Source organism: Perna viridis, chromosome 1, assembly GCF_037379345.1.
Source record: "Perna viridis isolate PV_CMFRI_1.1 ecotype Kerala chromosome 1, ASM3737934v1, whole genome shotgun sequence".
Taxonomy (NCBI): domain Eukaryota; kingdom Metazoa; phylum Mollusca; class Bivalvia; order Mytilida; family Mytilidae; genus Perna; species Perna viridis.
In genome coordinates, this window is record NC_142445.1 from 40,321,819 (window position 1) to 40,344,752 (window position 22,934).

At 31.7% G+C, this 22,934-nt stretch overlaps 1 protein-coding gene across 6 annotated transcripts; it reads right to left on the minus strand.

The window, feature by feature from the left end:
* Positions 1-63: 63 nt before the first annotated feature.
* On the minus strand, positions 64-22,819 carry LOC148628750 (uncharacterized). Of its 6 annotated transcripts, none has more exons than XM_088593752.1 (12): positions 22,692-22,819; positions 18,500-18,514; positions 17,590-17,692; positions 16,219-16,402; positions 14,217-14,509; positions 12,480-12,555; positions 11,683-11,747; positions 11,333-11,419; positions 10,673-10,717; positions 8,185-8,481; positions 7,037-7,150; positions 64-4,051 (listed from the first exon to the last, which is right to left on the minus strand). In XM_088593752.1, the coding sequence occupies exons 5-12, from the start codon at positions 14,308-14,310 to the stop codon at positions 1,524-1,526; spliced, it is 3,306 nt and encodes a 1,101-aa protein (XP_088449878.1). In that variant the 5' UTR covers positions 14,311-14,509; positions 16,219-16,402; positions 17,590-17,692; positions 18,500-18,514; positions 22,692-22,819; the 3' UTR covers positions 64-1,523. The 6 variants fall into 6 exon arrangements, with proteins under 6 accessions (XP_088449878.1, XP_088449841.1, XP_088449860.1 ...); XM_088593715.1 differs by having other exon boundaries at positions 14,217-14,528; XM_088593734.1 differs by having other exon boundaries at positions 14,217-14,528; positions 22,273-22,819.
* Positions 22,820-22,934: the final 115 nt, after the last annotated feature.

The following is a 22,934-nucleotide window of genomic DNA, read 5'->3' on the forward strand; positions in this document are numbered from 1 at the left end:
ACATGGTTGTTTGACATTGAAGTCTGTTCTTAAGATGTGCCAAACAACTATTCCAAATCAAAATTAGAGCAGTATCACGCTTTAATGTTACGTCCAGCTTTGCCCCAACTGTACAGGGTTGGGTTCGACATTTTCTTTTGTACTAATGGATTTCCGGTTTCGGTTTTGAGTAAAGAACCTTAACGTCTGGCAGAAAATAATTTCTACAAGGTGTTACAACTTCAGACCTTACGAACACCTGTGGGCCTTATCATTTTGAATAGACGAACACCTGTAGGCCCTATGATTATCAGTTGATCAGTTTATTTGTCAATTTTATGTATAATGATCACTTAACTCAGTAGTTTAATCTAACGGTACTGTAATGATTTGTTAAGGACTAATTGATTTTTTTTCTGTGTATTTTTAGATTTAAACCTAGATTTAAGGAGTAGTTAAGGGAACAAAAACATATGAAAATATTTTCAACACAAGAATAGTTCGAGGGCTAAGATACCCACTTTCAACCCCACCACTCATCAACTCCAACATTATACATACAATTTAAAAATCAATTCCCCAGTGAGACAAATAAAACCTTTTTGATTATTCAACGCTGTATACTGCGGAAAGAAGTAAATTGGTATTTATAGGTATCACCAGGCAGCCCAATGTCTCAGCTTTTTAATGGTACCAAGAAAGTTGAAGTAAAACTAACGTTATCGTGTTATATGTACTATGTTTTTACCCTGAACCCACTGAAAAATTGCTAAAATTGACATATTTTTCAATGTTAAAACCACGAGAGTATTATTTTAACGCTTGAATAACAAAAATGGCGTATTTGGTATTTCATGTTTAGTTCTACCATAATTGAAACTGCTGTTTTTTTTTTGACTTGTAGCTATTTTCATATTCAGAATTCATTAAAATAATGCTAAAATGGGATTTTCAGTTTTCCATCAACCATGAAATCTTATTTTCCTAGAATATTAAATGGAACTTATGAAGGAAAATAAAACTGATCATGAAGTTCATGAGGGCGGGTACATGTTTGCCTTTCAAGCCCAAGAACTACACAATACAAAATCTTGAAAGCTACATAAAACAATTGTTATACCATTCTTTCCGTTATAATATTTGAAAAAAAAAGTCTAAAAAAGAAGCCGATTGCTATACAAAGATCAAATCAATTTACAACCTAATATAAGTATGTTAGGTAAATATTCTCAATTTGAGAATTTTTCATGATCCTGTTGTTCAGCAAACATTCATAAATATGATAGTCCCCCAGCACAATAAATCATCGTACGTATAAAAAATTCAAATAAAATATTGCGCACGAGCCTTCATGGGATTTTTCGGTGAAATGGAACACCGGATTCGTAATTCGAAAGTCACTCAAAGTGTTCGTTAGCAACTATATCAGGTTCTGGCTACTAATATTTTAGTAATTTCATGGAATAAAATTCAATGAAATGAAATCAGAGGTTAATTTCTTGCGACATGAACTGATATTTGATTTAAAATATTTCACACTATTTTCATTCTACAGAAACATCCAAATTAACGTTCACTTTGTACCTTATTTTTTTTCTCAGATATGCATATTTGTTAATTACTTCTTTGCGATTTTGTCTTTTAAGTTTGTTAATGGCTAAATCTATAGCTTGAAATGCTTCTTCTTCCCTCTTTAATTTTTGTAAGCATTCAATTTTCTCAGTGAATGCTTCATGAATATATCGAGTCCAAACAACCGATCTACTCTCTTCTATTTCCAATGATCTTTTAAAGTACAGAAGGGCACGTTCTATGTCGCATGAAATACCGGATAATAGTAGAAATCTACCGCACACAATATAAAGAAATGAAAGAGACATCCAAGTATACCCAGCATCAGTCGTTTCTATTTCTTCTATTTTCTGCCTCAGGTTCTCCATGACCGTTTTACCTCTGTTGAACATTTCTTGCTTTTTGTCAACATTATGTTCTTCTTTATACTTTTGCATTAACAATCTAAGTAATACTGAGTTGCAATGTGATATATGCCGTATGTTAGATTTTCCTGCAAATTTGATAATTCCAAATTCATAGAAAATGCTTTGTGGGCTTTCTAATAATTGTGCACAAAAAAGCATATTTTCTTTTAAATCTTCAGATTGGACTGTAGATGAAGTTATATCGAGACCACTTCGTTTGTTTCGTAGACACACAAAGAGCTTAACATGTTCTGTAGGAAAGTACTCTTCAATCGTTTTACGCAAAATTACAGCAGTTTCGTATTCACGGTTGCATGCTGACTTTAACATTGTATGTTGCTTAGAATCTCTGCGATAATTGGTTACGTATTGCAGTTCATTTAAAGTCACCCCGTTGTTGTGTAAAATTCTCAGAAAGAGTTCAGGGAGAAAAAGTTTAGATATATTTATTAGAGGCATAGCAAGATTATTTTGAACCAAATAATCGTAGTCAGTCTTTGTGATGTAGTGAGAATCAAATACTTCTAATTTGTCAACAATGAGTTCCTTTCTCATTGCATCGATATCGCTGATGTTTCTGTATTTGCCTAAAATAAATTCTTCGCAAAACTCTTTTGAGAAAGTTTTTTCGACGATACATCTCATAACTAATTTCGTGTGTCCTGCATCACTTTTCTCATCCAGAAGAACGGTTTTCTCATCATTGATATAGATACAGTTTTTCTTTGTGAGTTCACATTCGCTTTTTACGATTCCCAAAGCAGTGTCACGCGCTTTCATAAGATGAAAATGAGCCTTTTCTACCTTTGTTCGTTCGAAAAAAAATGTTGTTCCTATTGCACAATGAAGAAATGCAATGCAAAATTGTGATTCCTCGTCAGAAAATTCATTCTGTATATCATCAACAATTTTTAAAAGTTTAATTGCATGCTGAACAAATCGAAGATTTCTTTCAACTGTAGCATCTGAAGCTGCATCGATATCAATTTCAAAGCAAAACATTTTCAAAAGAAAACTCAAATGTTTACTTTCATACATTTCTAGATGTTGGTTAGCTAGAATACTCACTGCATCCCTTGTGACATTGTGAAACGAAAGCACTGTGTTTTGGTTTTCATTTTTCTCTGAATTACTTGCACTAGAAGTCTGAATACGAGCAGGCTTCAGATGTCTTAGTTGACACAATGGTATATTCACCAAAGATTCAACCAAAGAATGAATACCAAGTGTGCTTAAATCATTTTTCTTTTGATTACCATTAGAACATTGGTTCCTTTGATCACTCTGGCATCGTTTTAAATGAAAGTAAACAGCTTCAAGTAAAGTCATTGATATGTTGTCATGTCGAAAATACGGAATGAGCGTGACAACACTCCATTGTTCTTTGCTTAAAGTGTTTTTGATGAAATTTAGAGGAAGAATCTGGGATTTAAGTGCAGTTTTGTCATATTCAGTTTTGTCTAATCCCTCAATAGTATTATAATACGGCTGTGCGCTAATATTACAAGAAGTAGAGGAAAATTCTTCAAGAAATTTTTTTGCAGAGAGTTCAAATTGCATCATAAATCTTATAGCAGTAACAACTACTATTGGAATATTTCCAATCACTTTTTTCAGACAAATGACATCCTCTTCTTGTTCTTCCACATCTTTTAAAACTTTATTTAACTCATCGTCATTCATGCCTTCGAATGTAATCAATTCATAACCTTCGAGATTGTCTTTCATCTTTAAATCTGTTGTAGCTAATATCATATCTAAATTTGGCACTGTTTTCATTAGCGACACTAAAGAAACAATTTCTGAATAGTCTGATTTGATGGTTTCTTGATCCACATCATCAATAAAAAGAAGATAAGGGAATCCCTTCCTTTCCTCTTGATTCAAACAATCTTTGATGTTGTCAACAATCGTGTTTGTATCTACCGCCTTGTCATAGGAAATTTTAAATTTTAAGTCTGTGGCAAAACTTTCAAGTTCTTCTTTTAGTGACAAAACAGTGTTAAGAAGAATTTTTCCAACAATAGAATACTTGTGCTTCATTTTCATGCAGTAATAATGAGCTGCCTGTGATTTTCCAGCTCCTTTTACACCTGAAACAACATTGTATTGAAACCATAAAGTTACATTTTTTAATACCTTTTGCTATAATTAGACGTTGTGGAAACCAAAATTTATTAAGTTAAAAACCGCTTAATCGTAATCTATTTCGTTTCCTTTGACATGTGTATTCCTAGTGTTTGAAAGATATTTTAGAACAGATTTTGTATGTTATCAACGTAGAATTGGTTATTCTTTTCCATATTGCTGAGGTCAAATCATAAGAATACTTACTAATGGTAACCAAATGTAAATTATAAGTTTTGTAAGAAGGATAGATACTTATTTTGGACAACAATGTAAAAATATTTACAAAATATTTTATCCAGGCAGCATTATTTTGACAGTAAGCCTATTTACTATAAAATTCCTACTGGCGGTATTTTCAAACTTTTGTCCATATAATGGACACCACCATTTTATTAGTATCTATATTAAACAACGATTTTGTTCAGATCTGCAAAGTGAACCACAAAATTTCTGTCAATTACATATATATTATTATCTAACAATTAGAGTTTTTTGGATTATCATTGCTCTTAAAAGTGACTTGTGCTCATATTGCATCATATTAACCCTAAAGACAGGTTGGGAAATCTTAATTGTGACTGATTAATATTCACGACGGTATCATAGCTATTCCAAAATAACCCTGTTTAACTACATGTATTGCAAAACAAAAAAACTTCCAACTTTGGCTTTGTACTTTGCTTTGTTTTAAAGGCAAGATGTTTTCTTTATACAGGTGCTTAACTAATCTTAAGAGAATGTAAGTATCTTAAAAAAAGTTAACTGTATTTTTATACTGTTGTACTAACAGATCCGCTCTTCTATATATATTTTGTTCAAAGATTGACATAAATAGAAATTGAGTTATCATTTCATTTTATCAGATACAATTAAAACATCTTCAATATTTATTATTATGTTAGTATTATGTATTATTACCTGTGGAAATTTAAAGAATAGGTTTTAGATGATTTTACAGATTTATCGTTATGGTAGCAAGCTACGAAACCAAAGTTACAAGTTTAGTTCCAGTAGTTTGATGTGCAAGGTTCATTGGAACAGCTAAAGTAAACTGAAATTTTCGATCACATTTTCTATTCTTAGTTACATTTAAGGATTGTTTTTCATTTTTTACCGGTTTATTCGAGCATAATTTGGTTTTGGTAAAAACAATCTTTATAATTTAATTTCTAATAGATTAATATGTGCCTTCTTCAAAGCCATATTTATTTGCATTGCTGACCGATTGACGTTAATGACGTCACAGTACCAAGTTAATTTATGGAAAATAATCTTACCTAGATGAGAAATAAACAATTTACTTAAATTATTCAGAATTACAGAAAAGTGTATTTTCTTCTACCAAAAGAAAAGAACACAAGTTACACAAATGAAATTTAGGTAGAAATTTCACTTTTTTGGTATTAAAAAGGCACCCTCAAAAGAGGTATTAACAAAATCCCGGTTTGCAGTCCAAACAAATATATTCTTGATAGGAAAATGTTTAAAACAGCAAACTGTGCTCAAATTCTTTGATTCGCTTCTCCAATCTACAAACGATAACCGTGATAAATAATTTCTTTTCAATCAATTACATAAATATTATTAGTTTGTAAGGCCATTTCTAGTCATATTCGAGCTACATATAAATATTGAGCTGGTTGCTTTTCTTAACTCATACATTTGTCACATTAGAACTACTTATAATCAAGAAAATTAAACATTGAGCTCAAAACATATTTTTACTCATAGCCGCAAATTCATAATGTTATTGAGTCTTTTAATTTTAATTAAAATTAAAATATACGGTGCTAGTTTGTACCTAAAAAACATTGTCCTCATCCGTAATATTTAATTAAAAATTGACATCATAAATAATAACAGGTAAAACAAATTATGGAGTAAGACGTCTAAAAAAAATTACAGATATTTGAATTATATATTGACAAAGAGGATAAACGGAACTTGTCTTTTACAAGAAAAAGGTATAAAATATTTGGAGCCTATATTCAAATTCTCGGGCAAATACCATACTATAGTCGGCGTCACATAAATAACATACTGTTAAAATTTGAATAAAAATATTTTCTACGACTTTATTGACACCTACCGTCGTTTAAATTGTCTTAAATGACTTGCTCATTCGTTTAGCCAAACGGCTTCTCCCTAAACATTGAATCGTTAAATTCCAGTCAGATTTTAATTCTAGGTGCCAATATTTACATTGTAAAAAGTCGGCCATGTTTACAGTGATCGGGTTGCTAGGAGATGTTGTTTACGTTTAAATGGTTTGTCCAAAAACCGAAGAACCCAGAATGCACTTCGGCGTTATTTCGGATATCTCGGATTTATTTTACGCGAACAACGTACAATACCGAGAAGTTGATCAAGCAGACGATTGTCACCGGAGTTCGACGGGAACTTACGAACTTCGTTTGTAAACAAATCGTCCCGTAAAAACCAACATGGCGGATATTAGTATGGGATTTTCCCGTAAGGATTTGTTACGCATGATTTAAGCTAATAAGCGACTTGTTTTTGAGAAGCTGTTTGGCTAAACGAATGAGCAAGTCATTTAAGACAATTTCAACGACGGTTGGTGTCAATAAAGTCGTCGAAAATATTTTTATTCAAATTTTAACAGTATATTATTTATGTGACGCCGACTATAAGTCTTGTTAAGATAAGCATCGGGGCGTACACAACTTATCTTAGAAGTAATTATAACAAGGACTAACTGGGCATTGTTTTATTTCTTCGTCTCATATCGTACATGACAAAAAATGTTTCAAGAATAGGGTATGGGCTCTTTCATATCCCGGTAAATGCAACCGTCAGATACATGACTGGTTTTACAATTTAGAAGAATTAAGTATTGTTTTGATTGAAGATTTTTAATTTGCTTCGTCTCAGTTCCTAAATATCTGGATAAGATACTCAACTGCGCGTACATGACATTTATTTCTTACCTTCAAGTACTACAAGTTTCTTTCGATTTTTCCCCAAAAATGCGTTCTCAATGGCGGATAACTGTTGTGGTGACTGGAAGTGATTGACAACCGGTAGTTCTTGAATGAAAATCACTGAAATAATAAAATCACAAAGTTTCAGATGATTAACATGTTCATTAGAAATAACAGTTTAGCAGTGTTCGTGACAAATATTTTCTTTGAATAACGGCTTCAAAAATGATTATCGAAAAGGATAAAACCCATATCATAGCAATTGTAAATTAATATTGTTTTGTAGGAACCGAGCGTCAGCGAAAGCCTATATATGTAGATATTCTGAAACAAGATTAATGTAGAAAGTGAAGTGTGTATTTAAGAAGTGAATGTTTGGAATATAAACACCGTCTTTTGTAGGAATTATCGCATATTTCCCTTGGTCGATATATGAGCTATATATCAATATACAAGCGCGTTATCGACAAAGCAATTGTTTTTTTTTTAAATATACTCTTTCCCTAAGAGGCAAACCCTAAAATCAAATTATTTTCAACATAAAAACCTACAAAATTCTGCCCATCTTATAAATAAGTCAGATGAAATCTCTGATTTGTTTGTTAATATCTTACAAACATTTATCTAATGTGCAATTTTAAGTTATATTACAGTTATTTGTTCAATCCATACACACAGGCCCAATTACAAAAATAACAATTATCTTATATTTAAAACATTCGCTAAAATAAAATTATTCAAATACTAGTAGCACTTATGGTGTATATGCTAACTTACCGAGTAGGTACTCTATTTTTCATATTTCATATATTATAGTGACAGACATAAAGGTAAAAAATAATTGGTAAACTTCCTTAAAAAAGTTAATTGTCCCTTAGCTGCCCTATTTGGCTGAAAGGTCGATTTGTCAGCTAATTTACTCTTCTATCACTAAACCAAGCATACTTATTAGATATGAAAATGAAGCCAATTTAATTTTGAAATTTGAATATCTCAAATACTTTGGCCGATCTCGTGAAATCAAGAAACAGATTTATGTATGTGACAAATAATTTTCTCGCTTTTTAGAGCGATTAAAGTTATTGACTTATTGATAAGTAGAAGCAAATAACTATAAGCTGAAAATAAAGTGGATTATCCAATTTTATTCTTACATTCAGGTATATTTAGTTTTGTCGTTCGTGTTAAATGTGTTTTGTCGTCTAATTCAATGATACATTCGTAAGTTCCCGAATCTGTTTTGTCCACATTCTTGATAAGTAACGATGGCGAAGTTGTTGTTCCATTTAGATACTTGTCTGAGATTTCTAAATCGATTTTTATCTTCTCTGAAGTGTCCATTTTAGTAAAGGACCAAGTTACTTCGCTTATGTCCGAAATATATAAAGTATTACACTCCAAACACACATCATCCCCTCTAAATATTCTTCCAGGGCTGTTGATTTTGAAATCTAAAATCATAAAAATATAACATAGCTCATATCATGTGTATTTTTCCCGACCCTTCAGTAAATAGAAATTTCCCGTCTAAAAATGCAATTCAAAGTTGAAAGTTAAAAGACAAGAAAAAAACTGAAGTAACAACACTTTTTAAAGCCATGAGGTACCGAATTATTTACTGATAAATATCATAGGAGTTTTGATGTGCTAAAATATGTTTTAACTTGCTACTTTTGCTTTCTGATGGGTAGGGGGTTATATTTTGAGATAACACAAAAACAAATGTGACACAGAAATGTCACTAAAATTTAGAGAGATTAATCCATATAATATTTTTCTTCATTATTGAAAACAATAAAGCTGAAATAATTGAAAAAAAAATATATATAACAAAAGTTGTGACTAAAATGAGTTATGAAAGTAATACTGGTTATCGGCAATCGGAATTTGTATTCGATGCTTCAATGTGAAGTTCCACAATCAATTTGGTTTACTTAAAAAAATAAAGCAAGTTAAACCTTTGCAGATTGAATGAAAAAGCGTCCTCTAAATAGCCTCAATTCAAATATTTGACAGATTTTCTCAATTTGTTTTCCTTATTTCCATTGTATTGCATTGCATTGTTTCTGAAGTAGAAAACACAAACTAGTCAGGTTTCCTTTTGATTTAAAACAGAAATATATGTTTTAATACATGACACTGCAGTATTTGAGCATCTTCACCAAGTGCAGGAGTACTAATATAAAAACAAATTTTTAGAAGCTAAAAAAGAATGAATGAACCCAAACTTACTTCCAAAGTACTCTAGACACATAAAAGGTACTGTAAAAACAACCAGAGGCAGTCATTTACAGAAAAAAAGATAGACGACGCAGTAAAATTTGTTATTTTTACTTATAATTTTCTATATTTCATTTAGGAAATAACACATAGCACGCTATTTCAATTATCGATACAGTATTTTCGAACGCCATTTAGCTACCAGTATTTGGCAAATCGGGAAACAAAATTTCGATCAGGTGACTTCCGTTTCCCTGAAAGAGGGTTTTTAACGTCAAAGGGTAAAAAACAAAACTATAAATTCAGGGTTTGAACTGGGAATCAAGGGAATCCATGATTTGAACGGTTATAAAAAAATAATCGACGGACAAAGACTAGATCAGTAAGAATTGAAACACTCAGTAAAGAATAAAAAATAACGACAATAAGACAAACAAATAAATGTAAATGAGCAAGCCACACTCCACTAAAACGGGAATCATGGACCAGGTGCACAGGTAGGGGAAATATGCTCTGTTTTTGTGAAGTAAAGAGGAAAAAGAGGAAAAACCTATATGATACGGTAAATAAAGTACAAATCCCGATTGCCGATTACTAGTACTACTTTCAAAACTCATTTTAGTCACAACTTTTTTTTATATATATTCCAGTTGCATAATTGTGAGAAGTCTATAACGGTACAAACAGACTGCAGTGTTTCAGCAAGCTCTATCATAACGTATAAGTTATGAAAACTTGATACACAGGTGATGAAGGGATGTTGCTTCAGGTGAAAGGGAAATTTACGATAAGGATGAGGTATCATTTCGTTTTTCGTATAGTTTAGTCATGAGTATTCCGTTTTCATTGATCTCTAAGTATAGATCAAGTTATGAGGCTGACTTCATAGACTCTGCAGCGTCCTTTTACTCAAGTACTTTTGAATGGATGCGATGTTTAAAATCCCCGAGTCTATATATCGAGTAAATGATTCAGCTAATAAATATTCATGTTCTTGGATAAGATTTGCTCTATAGTCAGCCCCATAAGAGTGAAGGAATGGAAAAGTTCAGTGAGTAGCGTAGCACAATTTGTTTTCATTATATTTGGATGCCGACCCCCTGTTGAAAAACACATCCACCATACTGAAAATACGTAGTCGGACTAACAGGTCCAGAACACCTTCTTTGGTTTATTTAGGAGATAGGAATAGTTTTTTTTAACAAGGAATTGATAAGAACTACTTAATTGTATCTATGTCTTTTATTTATCTTTTTTTCGGTAACAGCGACAATAATCCTTAATCATTTTAACTGTTTATGGATCTTGACAAAACTAAAATACTGCAATTGTTCGATGTATAAATAAACTAATATTTTTCATACATTCCTTTTAATCAGTTGTATATATGCAGTTAGTTTTCAGCCAAATATATTCGCTTACCTGGTTTTCTTCTACGCCTTTTGCAGGACTGTATCAAGAACTTTCCTACATTAAAATACATCAGTTTGATAAAACATTTTTGCATGCAAATTTCATTATTTGGCATGTTTAGCCGTTGTCGATACAGTCACTACAAAATTTTATGGTCGCTATCATAAATGGATTGACCAATACCAAGTTTTAATACACCGATGAGACAAGATATATGCAGTGAAATTTCACGACTTACCCGTCTTGCAAAAGTGGACATGCATACTTTCCCGAAACACCTGATCTCGCTTCCGATTTTTATGGGAGTTTATATATGTTTGAAGTCTTTCAGTTTTGATATGCTTATGAGTCTTTATATGCGAGTGTATTTTATTCTATTTCTACACTGTGTATAAAAAATCGTTTCTTTTTTTGTTTTATGTTTTGATATTAACAACAGAACAAGCCCAAATGATGCTAAAGAGAATTGAAAAGTTCATAACACAAGAACGCAACATTCCAAGTGAAAAAAGGACCACAGACCCTGAAAGGGTATACATTATAATCGAACATGAACTCAAAATTTTGTACATGGCTGAAAGAAAATTGTAAACGATTCTTTAAGGGCATGAAAATCAATTTGTATTCCCGAGTTGCTGTGCGGGGGATTAATAATCTAAGAAAACACACCTGTAAAAATTATTACTTGCAGTGTCACCGACAAACATATAATCACTAAAACAGTTAATATGACGGTCCTTTTGATCTGAGCTGAACCTACAAAATAACCAATAATATAAACTTCAGCCTGTAGTATAACTATTGTTATTCTAAGTAATAGTCTATACGGCTAAACATCCACCGAAAGGGTAATTACGCATTCATTAAACAAAACCGAACACCCTATATAACCATACGATTGAGGAAATGACCTTATAGTAATGTTCTTTTCTTTTAACACTTCATTATTTGTTCATTTAACTATCAATGCATGTAGAATAATAAGAAATGTAGATTTATTAAACATGGGTGTATCTTACTTAAATCATCATGATTTGGTAACAGTTCAGATGCTGTAAGTTCTGAAAATGTCGGATTTCCAGACCTGAAAAAAGTTAAATATGCGATTATGTAAGAGATTAATATTCAGGAATAACAAATAAACATGCATATTATAAGGTAGCTAGAAGGAAAAAAAACATAAATATCAAAACTACTTCGAGTAGAAGTGTTACAATTTTGTTTACATGACAATTCCAATAACAAGATACCTGCACACAGCGCCATCTAAACATTACATTAATCGAATTAACACTGCGAGTATTCCATGATCTATTATGAATTTTATAGCAAATCGTGTGTATAAAAAACCGAAATACCAATCTAGTACAAATACTGTAAAATCAGTTTGCAGTACATAGTTTCAAGGCGTAACCTCTCATCACTAGAATTAGAATCAAAGAATAGAAAGATAGACATCAGAAAAAAAAAATAATTTGCAAGAAGTACTCGTAAGCCAACAAATTAACAATATGCAACAAAAGGAATGAAGCCGTGGTGATTTTTGAAGACATGATGTTTGTGACACCGCAAATTTATCCATGTACATTTGTAATATCATTAAAAGTAACACGTAGTTAATAACCAATCTATTCATTTCCAAGAGACCGCAATTGAGCTGAACCTTTAAAAATACAACAAGTAATCTATTAGTTATTAAAAACCTTTGGAGATGTATTCGTTTAACGTTGTCGCAATGGTCCTCGACAAGCAGTATATCAAAATTAATTTCATATCAAATATTAAATCATGACATGGATAATAAATTATAACTTACATTTGTGGAGGTTTAAATGGAAGTATTCCACATGAAAAGATCTTTGAAAAGTTTTTAACCAGCTCGCATTTATAATCTAAAAACAATACCATTTAAGTTATTGAAGACAATTTTTGAGGTATCTTGAAAAGCAACATATATTCTTTTCAGATAACACACTATAAAGCAAATAAATTTTCTATGAAAAATAAATTATTGAAGGAAAGAAAATTTAAGGAAAATAATAAAATAATATTTTTACTGAGTTAGGACTGTTATAATTGTTTAAACAAGTACTAAAAATGCACAAAAGTACCAAATGTTTTATCCAACATTCGGAATATCCTCTCGATCCGCCAATGGTTAATAAACATCGTTCTTTTTGAATGACACATGACAAGAATTTCCGATGCGTTATTTTACAACAACTTAGAATTAAAAGATTAAGCATATTTGAAATGTGTTAAATTGTATTAAAATACCGAATCGTCATGTTGGCGTCTATTCCAGACTGTAGTTTCAATTTATTGCTTATAGCTTCTTGCATTTTAACGAGTAGATTAAAAACCATCAAAATAGTTAAGATATGATCATTTGGCGAAATTGAAGAAATCTTATAATTTATAAGTTAAGACTTGTTCATATTATTTCTTTAAAAATCCAAATTCAAACGGTTTTCCCGTGGGTTTAATTTGAGATTCTAATACGACGTGATTCAAAGCCATGGTAAAAAAGATAAACATTTCGTGCAACACATAGTCTGCGTCTATCAAAAATATAAAGAAATTAGTCCTATTTACATCGAGATAACGGAAACTCAATTTTATTATTGTTTTACCACGGGCTGGCCATTTATGCACGCTATTGCTCGGAGTAAAAACAAAGCGACATACACAGCCTGTGGTAAAACAATGATAAATTGGAGTTTACGTGATTTATTTCTTAATTATCAGTCAGCATCACGTGCCATGGTTTCAACAGTACAACTGGAAAATTCATTAAATATTACGCTACGATGTTATAAAATATAATTAAATATTCAACCTGAATTCTTAGATTAACAGGATTTAATGCTTTCTCAGTTTTACAACTGCATTGTTTTACTCGTCTTGTTTGCTGAGGATTAGCCTCAATTATCATTTGAGGACACAAGAGCGGGATGATACTTCAGAAAGTCGGAATAAAAGAGTCACAAGCGACGCAAGATATCTTACAATAAAAACACTTCTTTAATATATTTTAAACTCAGAAGAATGGATGATTTCGGACACAAATATAAAGGTTCTAAAATTTTGTATTAATTTCTTTTTTGATTTTTGAAAATGAATGAAAATGAAAGGCCTAAAAACTTTTGGACAGCGTCATTACAGCATTATTACTGGATGAATCCTTAACAAGAAACAATTGGGAAACTGATTTATGTCAGCGTAGATGGAAAATTTTCTTCCATGCATGTGTAAGCTTTTAAAGTGTCAACTTGACTTTTTGAAGGTATTCAACCCGACGCGGTACTAAAATGTATGTTGAAAAATACCCATTGCTAGTTAAAAAATAGAGACCTCCACCCAAGCTTGATACCCGTATTTTTATTGCGTACTGTTAAACTTTCGGTATATGTTATTGTTTTTCAATGACATCTATAACCCCTGACTTCGTGGGATTCAAATAGGTATGACTTTCTGATGAAGGGAAAAATGTTGAATATCTAGAATGGTTGGATTCTTAATTGAATAACTAATAATCTTTAATCTAGATTACCTTGAGATAACACTTTTGTTGAACCAAAACATTGATGGAAGTAACAAGAACAATCCTCCTTGTTTGGAAAACATTTGCATGGGTCTTTAGGCATTTTTACGTAATTGTAGCCTTCTATATAGTTACAACGGCATGCACTGTCCGTTCTTGTTGTTCCATTATCAGCAATAACCTGTCCTTCTTCTTCACAAAGTGATTTATGAAAAGGACATTCGGAATTCCTTGTATTGTTAGACCATATAGGTTGGGGTGTGTATTGTGTTTCTTTACAATTCAAGGCATTAAGATTACCACTGAAAACATATCGCTTATCTGAAAAATAATTAAATCATGAATATCTTATTTCATTTTAACAAATGTAATATCCTAGCGTCTTTTTATCCGTTTAAGGAGGTAGAACTAGGGTATGGGACACAACTCATAAAAATCATTGGAACGTTTGTATTCAGCATTTTACATCAATATCAATTAAGCATCAAAGTAACCTGGACTGATTTCATTCGTTTTCAAATGAAAGCTTGACAGGTTATGGTGAAATTGAACATGATACAAACATATCACTGACTTCATGAGTTATGTGCTTTACCCTAGGTTTACTTCCTTAAATGACCAAAAATTTTAATATGTAACTAACTGCAACAAAACATCTGTTCTACCGATGCTGTTTCATTAAAATAAGTCTTTAGATCAAAACCGTGTTTATTCATGACAAGAGGTATTAAGAATATGATTATAATATATTTTGTACAAAAGTTTATTGATTGCACAAGTAATAATATACTTTCAATAAATACATGTACACAGATTTAATATAATAATCAAAATTAAATAAAGGGAAGAGCAAGGAGGCAATAAAAATAATTAACATTTAATACACAGATAAAAATCTGGTTGTGAAAAGGACGATGAAATCTTTAATTCGTTCATTGTTACATGTACAAATAAATATAAAATCTTATAATATAATATAAAACCGTGCCGATAGTCATTATGATTATACTGATAACCTAACCAACAAACAAACAAAAACAAACACAAACAATTACACCTCAACCTAAAACAAATGAAACATACAGAAAATAAGTCATATCGAATGTCATTACATAAAAGGTACGGACCAATTTTCATGCACTAAATACAGTTTTCACCATCTGGTAGAGTTGCAGGTCTAAAACTTCTTCATATTCTGCGACGAGTTCTTAACCTTATTTACTTGTCTTGTTAATTAAAGAGTGATCAAGGGAACCAAGATTCTGGCGGAAATCAAAAGAATGCAATCCAGGGATAAAGACCAGATATGGAAAACAGACAAACACAACAAAGAATATAAAGTAACTAAAATAATACAGAGTAAATGAGCTACTCAGACTCAACTAAAAACCAGGAGCATCGACCAGGTGCATTTTGGATAAAATCACAAAATATATTTATTTTTGCATCTACATTTTTTTCATTCAGTTTAACAGGTTAAATATATATTTTCATACATAAAACATGATAGCTAAACTATTTCAAAATCAAGTTATGATATAAAGACTCAGCAATTGTTTTACCATGGATGGTTGAGGATGTTTACATTATATGTTCGTCAGTATATATTCCATATATCAATTTAATCAAAATTAAGATGAAAATCCGAAGTAACTTTAAAATCGTGCTCAAATTGATCTATATACTGCAACCATCACCCGAACTTTAACTGGTTAGATATACCCATCTATATAATATGACACCACATCACTGTATAAAGTATCGAATTTTTTAAGTTCAGACACTTGCTCCCGGTTTTTAGTGGAGTCCGAGTTGCTTATTTACTTTTTTCTTACTTTGTATTTATTTTTTTAGTTATTTTATGTTCTTTGTTGTGTGTGTTTGTTTTCCATCTCACGTCTTTTTTCCTGGATAACGTTCTATTGATTTCCGCTAGAATCTTGGTCCGCTTGATTACTCTTTAATCTTTCTGCAATGGAAAATAGTATATGTGTACTTTTATAATACTTACCAATGTATTTTTTTGGAGACAAACACTTCTCAACGTAGAACCCATTCGAGGTGTTGTTTGCATTTGTATCTAAGAGACAATGGTATGATCGATTGCCATTGCATTTCATTTCATCAGCGCGTTTATTCCACAATGGACCATTTGGGCACACTTGAATCATATAGTTGACATGCCATCTTGATACCTGAAAAATTCAAACAGCTTTATCATTAATCTTGAAAATGAACTTCATAAATAAAAATTCTAGCATGTGACGAGTGTATTAACACAATTTTTCTAGTTAGATCAACTGAATCACGAGAAATCAAATTTCTGGTGAGTTGATGCGTTTCTATCAAGTTCGAGTTCAATCTAATGATACTTTCTCTCTACCTTTTGCATACCAGCTTAGAACTGCGTAACAGGCACAAACCTAAGTTGTTTGTCATTTATAGGCAAAATGTTTTCTCGTTAATCAGTGTAATCATGTAAATGCAATTGAACTTTCATCGCGATGTGTGTTACAATTAACGTTATGATATGTTTAAAAAAATGAAAAACGAAATGTGTTAAATTGCTTTATAAAATAAACATTAAGTTGTTACCAATAACAAATGTAAGTAAATGTAACAAATAAAATTCATATTTTCATATGTATATATGTTTGTATAATAAAAATTTGCATTAGGCTTCTGGAGCAGGGTTATGTTGCTACAAGATTGAAGTCATCACTACAGAAGTTTAATGGTCATCATCATGAACTCGTGGATCGTTACGGTGTATCCATCTGCGCCATGAAAATTGATTTATTCAACGGGTCATAGTTTTTCTTTTCTCTTTCGTCTACCCAGGACTTGACTTTTTAGGAGCAACTCGGCGGGTGTGTCTAGAAAAGCAGAGGACGCTTACCCAACTGATGCACCTGGTCCATGCTCCCAGTTTTTAGTGGAGTCCGAGTTGCTCATTTGCTTTTGTTACTTTGTATAACGATTTTTCCATGTTTTCCTTGTCTGGTCTTTGTCCCAGGATTACATTATTTTGATTACCGCTAAAACCTTGATTCCCTTGATTACCTTTGCAAATGCAAAAATTCTTTACAAAAAAAAAAAAAAAAAAAAAAAAGAACCCGAGGCTTCAATTATTGTATTACATATAGTAGAACCTCTTGGTGATAGATTTGACTTCATTTTTCGATAGATTTGGTTTTGAGTAATTCTTATTTCTAATAAACTATTAAGTTTGAATTTAGATGATCTTGCTATATATTTGATTCCAATGCTGCTGATGAGAGATTACTCCTTAAAACACGTGTACAACATATTGAAATTTACATTTTTTAATCATTGGTATTTTTGTATTCAATACACAAGATATGTACGGTGGTTTTCTTACCAATAATCCAACCATCCAGTAAAAGTGGCAATAAATCATTTTCAATTTTTTTTCTCTGTGATAAAACTAAGAAAGTAGAACGTCCACACAATATACATGGAACCTGAAAAAATATTCTTATCATTAGATAGATTACGACACATATTGTTTATGAGGTGGTAAGCAAAAGTGTAGGAAAACGACCATCTTGTTATTATTTTGTTTTAAAAGTTGCATTTTCTACCTATTTATTTTGTAACACATGAATTTACGTTTCACAAACTAACCATTGTAGGTTATCTAATACACTAGGAATTCGTGTGATATCTCATTATTCAAACGTGTAATGCACGTGGCAAGTAGCAGTGTTTACAAAGCATTATTTTGATGTCGCTTTTCACGCTTGAATATTTCACATAAATCCTTCAAATTGATGCAGAACTTACGTCAAACATATAAAAATAATGAATAAAAAGATGTATTCTTAAAACTTTTTTGTCTACACAATGATATACGGCAATAGATGAAATTATGCCGTTTATATGTTATAATAATTATTTATGAATTAGTGTTGAAAATCATAGGTGCAACATAATTTTAGAAATTACTCGAAAAAGTCTCCTGAATACTTCACACACCTATACGTTGTGAGAACTGAATTTATACTTTATTTAGTTATATAAATAGACATTTTCGTGTTCAGTATGGAATAATCAATCAACATGCGTGGATTATGCTCAACATATAACTCGACCAGGAATACAAAGCCCTACCTCGCGGAAGTAATAATTCATGCATGTTCATCTACTTAAGGAAAAGAATCTATATGGAAAAGCAATTAATATCTAAGTTGTCTAAGGTGTTTGATTATTTACAATAATAAACATAATTTAGAAGTAACGTTAAATTTGAAACATAAAGCTCTATTTACCTGAAATTTGTTCGTCTGAAAAAGAAAATTTGCTTATCGTTTATATGTACTTTTCAAATCTGCCCAGCAATCGATGAAATCTTGGATGTTGGAAAGTTTTTGTTTTTGGTAATTTTGGCATTATTTTAATGGGTCGAGCTCTCAAAAACGCTATAATAGCATAATACTATCTTTTATTAGGTATGTTGGTTACAGTTTTATTATCCGTTACCATAATGTGGCTTGTAACTCGAGTATAAATATCTGTTGACTGTTAATTACACAACAAAGACCCCCCTCACCTTCGAAAAACACCATTCATTCGACTTAAAGAACGCGGGACTGTATACATGGATGAAAAACTGTGTTTTTTTTTTAACTTTTTTTTCAAAAGAGGGACGTACTGTTAACTACAGCTATAACAAAAAGTTTTCAAATACGTTTTCGCATGCAGATGTTTGGCGTATGCAATTTCGTGGTTCATATTTCCCTCTCTTTTGTTGGAAAATTTCGTTAATTCATAACAGTATTTCTACAGAATTGATCAAATGGTTGCCTGGAACTTCCAAAACTGAACAAAATTCTGTATCAGGGAGCCGCCCCACTTCTGGCTCCGAGTTTTTTTTTAGTCATGTATAACATCTCTTAATGAGTTCAATTTGTTCATTTGAATAATTACAATATTTACTTGTATATGTATTAAGTGCAATATAAAGGCACCCTCTGCCTGTATAAAGAAGGAACATTGCCACTTTTACTTAAAAATCTGAAATAGCTTAAATATGCATTTTGATGTATGATTATATGTCTCCATTGGCACAGACTGAGGATGAATAAAAGCCACTTTATGCCTAAACATTTTATAGATATATGTTTTAATCGCAAAACTGAAACAAACATGTTTAGTATCTTAAAAAAAAGTGCGACAGGAATAACGTTTTTTTACTGTTCTTCTTTTAGATACGCACTCATCCTTGTGATAGTACAAGTGCGAGTTACACAACTCGGCCATTCGCTTCATGCGGTAGTCCGGTAAACTACTACACTTCAAAGAATATCTGCCATGACAAAGAACATCTTGAAGGTATTTTTAACAGAGGCTCTCAGGAGCCTGAATCGCTCACCTGGTTGAATTTTGCCTTTCAAGGGTTATAAATTTAACAAGAAGTCCAGCTATTTTGACTCAAGACTTTGGAAGGATTTATCATAAGGATCATTTTAGCAATTGAAAGTTTCTTTCTATCTATCTATGACAGTTTTCAAGATATTGGCTAAAAACTTAAAAACAAACCCGTCATTTTCCCACTTTCAATGGCAATAACTTTGACAAGGAGTTCTCTGACAACTTTTATCACCGAGTACTTTTGTAGTCTAAAAAATAAGGATCATTCCAACTATTGAAAGAATTTGGCTAAGCCTAACGGTTTTGGAGATATAAGCGAAAAACTTATGTCTGACCCCTATGTTCTATTTTTAGTAACGGCGTCCTTGTTTTTCTGTAGATCAAAAATCCCCACATCAGTTCTATGCAGTATACCCAAGGAACATTCAAACCATGTTTGGTTTCATTTGGTCAAGTAGTGTCAGAGGAGAAGATATGTGAAAGAAATAACATTAAAAATAGCAAAAAATGTTGAAAAAGGGCAATAACTCCAACATGACTTAGGTCTCACTAACCACTTCTAACGTTTCCATTACTTTATATATTAAACAAGTAATTTTAAATGTTTCACTGTGAATTCCCAGAACAAATAGCACCTTAAAGTTGCATACCATTGCAAAGCTTTGAAAATAAGGCATTCAAAATCATTTTTCTAATGGTACGATGACCCTACAAATTCTTTACAAAATTTACTTGAATAAAAAATTCTGAAAATCAACATTTTTACCTTTTCTGCTAACTGACAGCATGGAGGCAAATTACTCACACATGTAAACAACGTTCTTACACTTTTGTAGTAAATTACATATATGTTTTTAAAGTACACATTCTTAGCTTTATTTTTACTACTTTTAATTAGAATACACACAAATGATGCACTTACAGTACATAGGTCTAGGGTCAGTGTGTTTTTGGTACTACATATGGGGTACCCATTTGACCCGGAATGGTTAGTGAGACCTTAACGGATAAGAACAAAAATTTGACCACAGATAGATCTCATCATGCTGAACACTACTCTTTGTCAAAAATTAGCTAAACCTAACGGTTTTGGAGATATGTGAGAAAAACTTCTGTCTGACCCCTATGTTCTATTTTTAGTAACAACGACCATGTTTTTCGACGGATCAATAGTTCCTACATCAGTTCTATGCAGGATACCCCAAGGACCTTTCATACCAAGTTTGGTTCCAATTGGTCAAGTAGTATCAGAGGAAAAGATTTTTGAATGAAATAATATTAAAAATAGCAAAAAATGTTGAAAAAGGACACTAACTCCAACATGGCTTAAGGATTAGAACGAAAATTTGATCACAGATAGATCTCACCATGCTGAACACTTTTACCCAATGTCAGAATTTAGCTGAACCCAATGGTTTTGGAGATATATGTGAACAACTACTGTCTGACCCCTATGTTCTATTTTTAATAACAGCGGCCATTTTTCGACAGATCAATAATCCCCACATCAGTTCTATGCAGGATATCCCAAGGCACATTCATACCAAGTTTGGTTGCAATTGGTGAAGTTGTGTCAGAGGATAAGATTTTTCAGAAAAACGACGACGACTATGACGGACGTTGACGGACGCAAAGTGATGGCAATAGCTCACATGGCCTTCGGCCAGGTGAGTTTAAAAGTTCCAGATTGAAAAAAAATGGTAAATTTGAAACAGCGAAAAAAATAGCAGCATCATAAAAACTTTTAAAGTAAAAGATGGTCCTTAAATATTTAATACATTATCTTTTAAGCCTTAAATCCTTTACAATGGCAATTAAGATATGTTACAGTAACAAGCTTAGAATATCAATAGGGCAAAATGGTACCCTCTGTGTGTTTAATGTGCGCCGAGTTTTACTTTATTTTTTGTATGTGAATTTTGCTTTCCGTTAACATTAAAATCATTTTGGAAAAATACTCACCTAATACATACTGCATATTTGAAAAAGTAAGTTTGTACTTGGTCCTGATCCAATTTGTATTTCATATTTTTATTTGAATCTCGACCCTCTAATATATTTTGATATAATGCCGGTTATGAGAACACGTGAACAACATACCGATTTTTTTTTTACATTCGATGTGAATTTTTGTATTTTTGTACAACTACAAACTACAATGCCTATCAATTATTATACAAAGCTTTGTGCATATTAGAAAATATAAACATAGGTAACATACACGATGGAAATATTGAGTGGATTTTCATTACCAAAGTCTGCCCGTGGAATCATTCTCCTAGAAGGAAATCTAAATTATGGTAGAATTATTACCTGAATCATTAAAGGTAAAAACTATTGCCGATATAACGTCCAAAATAGGCTTACAAGTACAGTCTTGATCTTTTTAACTTTTGGAATAACTTATCGCCAACTTGTTATCCCATTTAAAAAGGTTTTTGTTATATAATTAAATAGCATAAATACACACGATTCATTGATAATTATATGATAATAAGTAATCAATTAGTATATACAGTAACAATTTGTGAAGAAACGATTAGGTACCTTTAAATGATAATACCTTTAGTCAAAGGAAGTGCCGAATATATAAATATATACATCGCAGTTATTTTGTTAGGGTATATATAAAATTATGGCACGATCGTACGAGTTAATCAAATAAACTTACGATAATTGACCAATTAGAAGTATACAGACACGGGTAGCTCGTGCTCCCGTTTAGTGGTAGGTCCAAATGAAATACCAAATTCTTTAAAGACGAAGTCATTTTCGTCAGATGTGGAGTTATCCCAGTGCAAAATTTATGCTATTGAGGTTGAAATTGCCTTGCTGTTTTCCAATTGAGTTATATGGAAACACGTGACTTTTCATGCAATAGCATCCAATACTTCTAGTTTAAGCACACTTGGTCTTCCTCTCGTATTTATGGGGAAAAAAGAAAATAAGGAAAAATCTCGTTTCATGTTACAATCCTAAAAAAATGTTGTATGATGAAATCTTATTTTACTTTGTACAGCAGTAATATATCAGTTGTAATCATCACTGTTTCCCCTTGCAAATTAGTATTGATTTAAACATAAGAATTACCTTGAATTGATGAGTAGTTACAATTTAATGACTAAAACTTAACGCAGATTTGTTTACATCCGCCTTAACGAAAACGCAAGAACACAAAGCTCTAAATTATTTCCCTGTTTGAAAACGTCTCAACGCACTGGATCCATACCTTTAAATATATAAATATATGTAGTGTGAGAAGCTTGCACAATGCATTTTTTAACAATGTTATTTTATATCTTTTCTCCTGTCTCGGTTTGTTAAAGCAGTTGA

Excerpts from the sequence above, each read along its gene's own strand:
- LOC148628750 (XM_088593744.1), bottom strand. The coding sequence starts at position 17,628 with ATGATTTATTGCCACTTTTACTGGATGGTTGGATTATTG. Across the intron at positions 16,403-17,589 it reads ACTGGATGGTTGGATTATTG|GTATCAAGATGGCATGTCAA; the intron begins GTAAGAAAACCA and ends TGAATTTTTCAG. Across the intron at positions 14,529-16,218 it reads GTCTCCAAAAAAATACATTG|ATAAGCGATATGTTTTCAGT; the intron begins GTAAGTATTATA and ends ATTATTTTTCAG.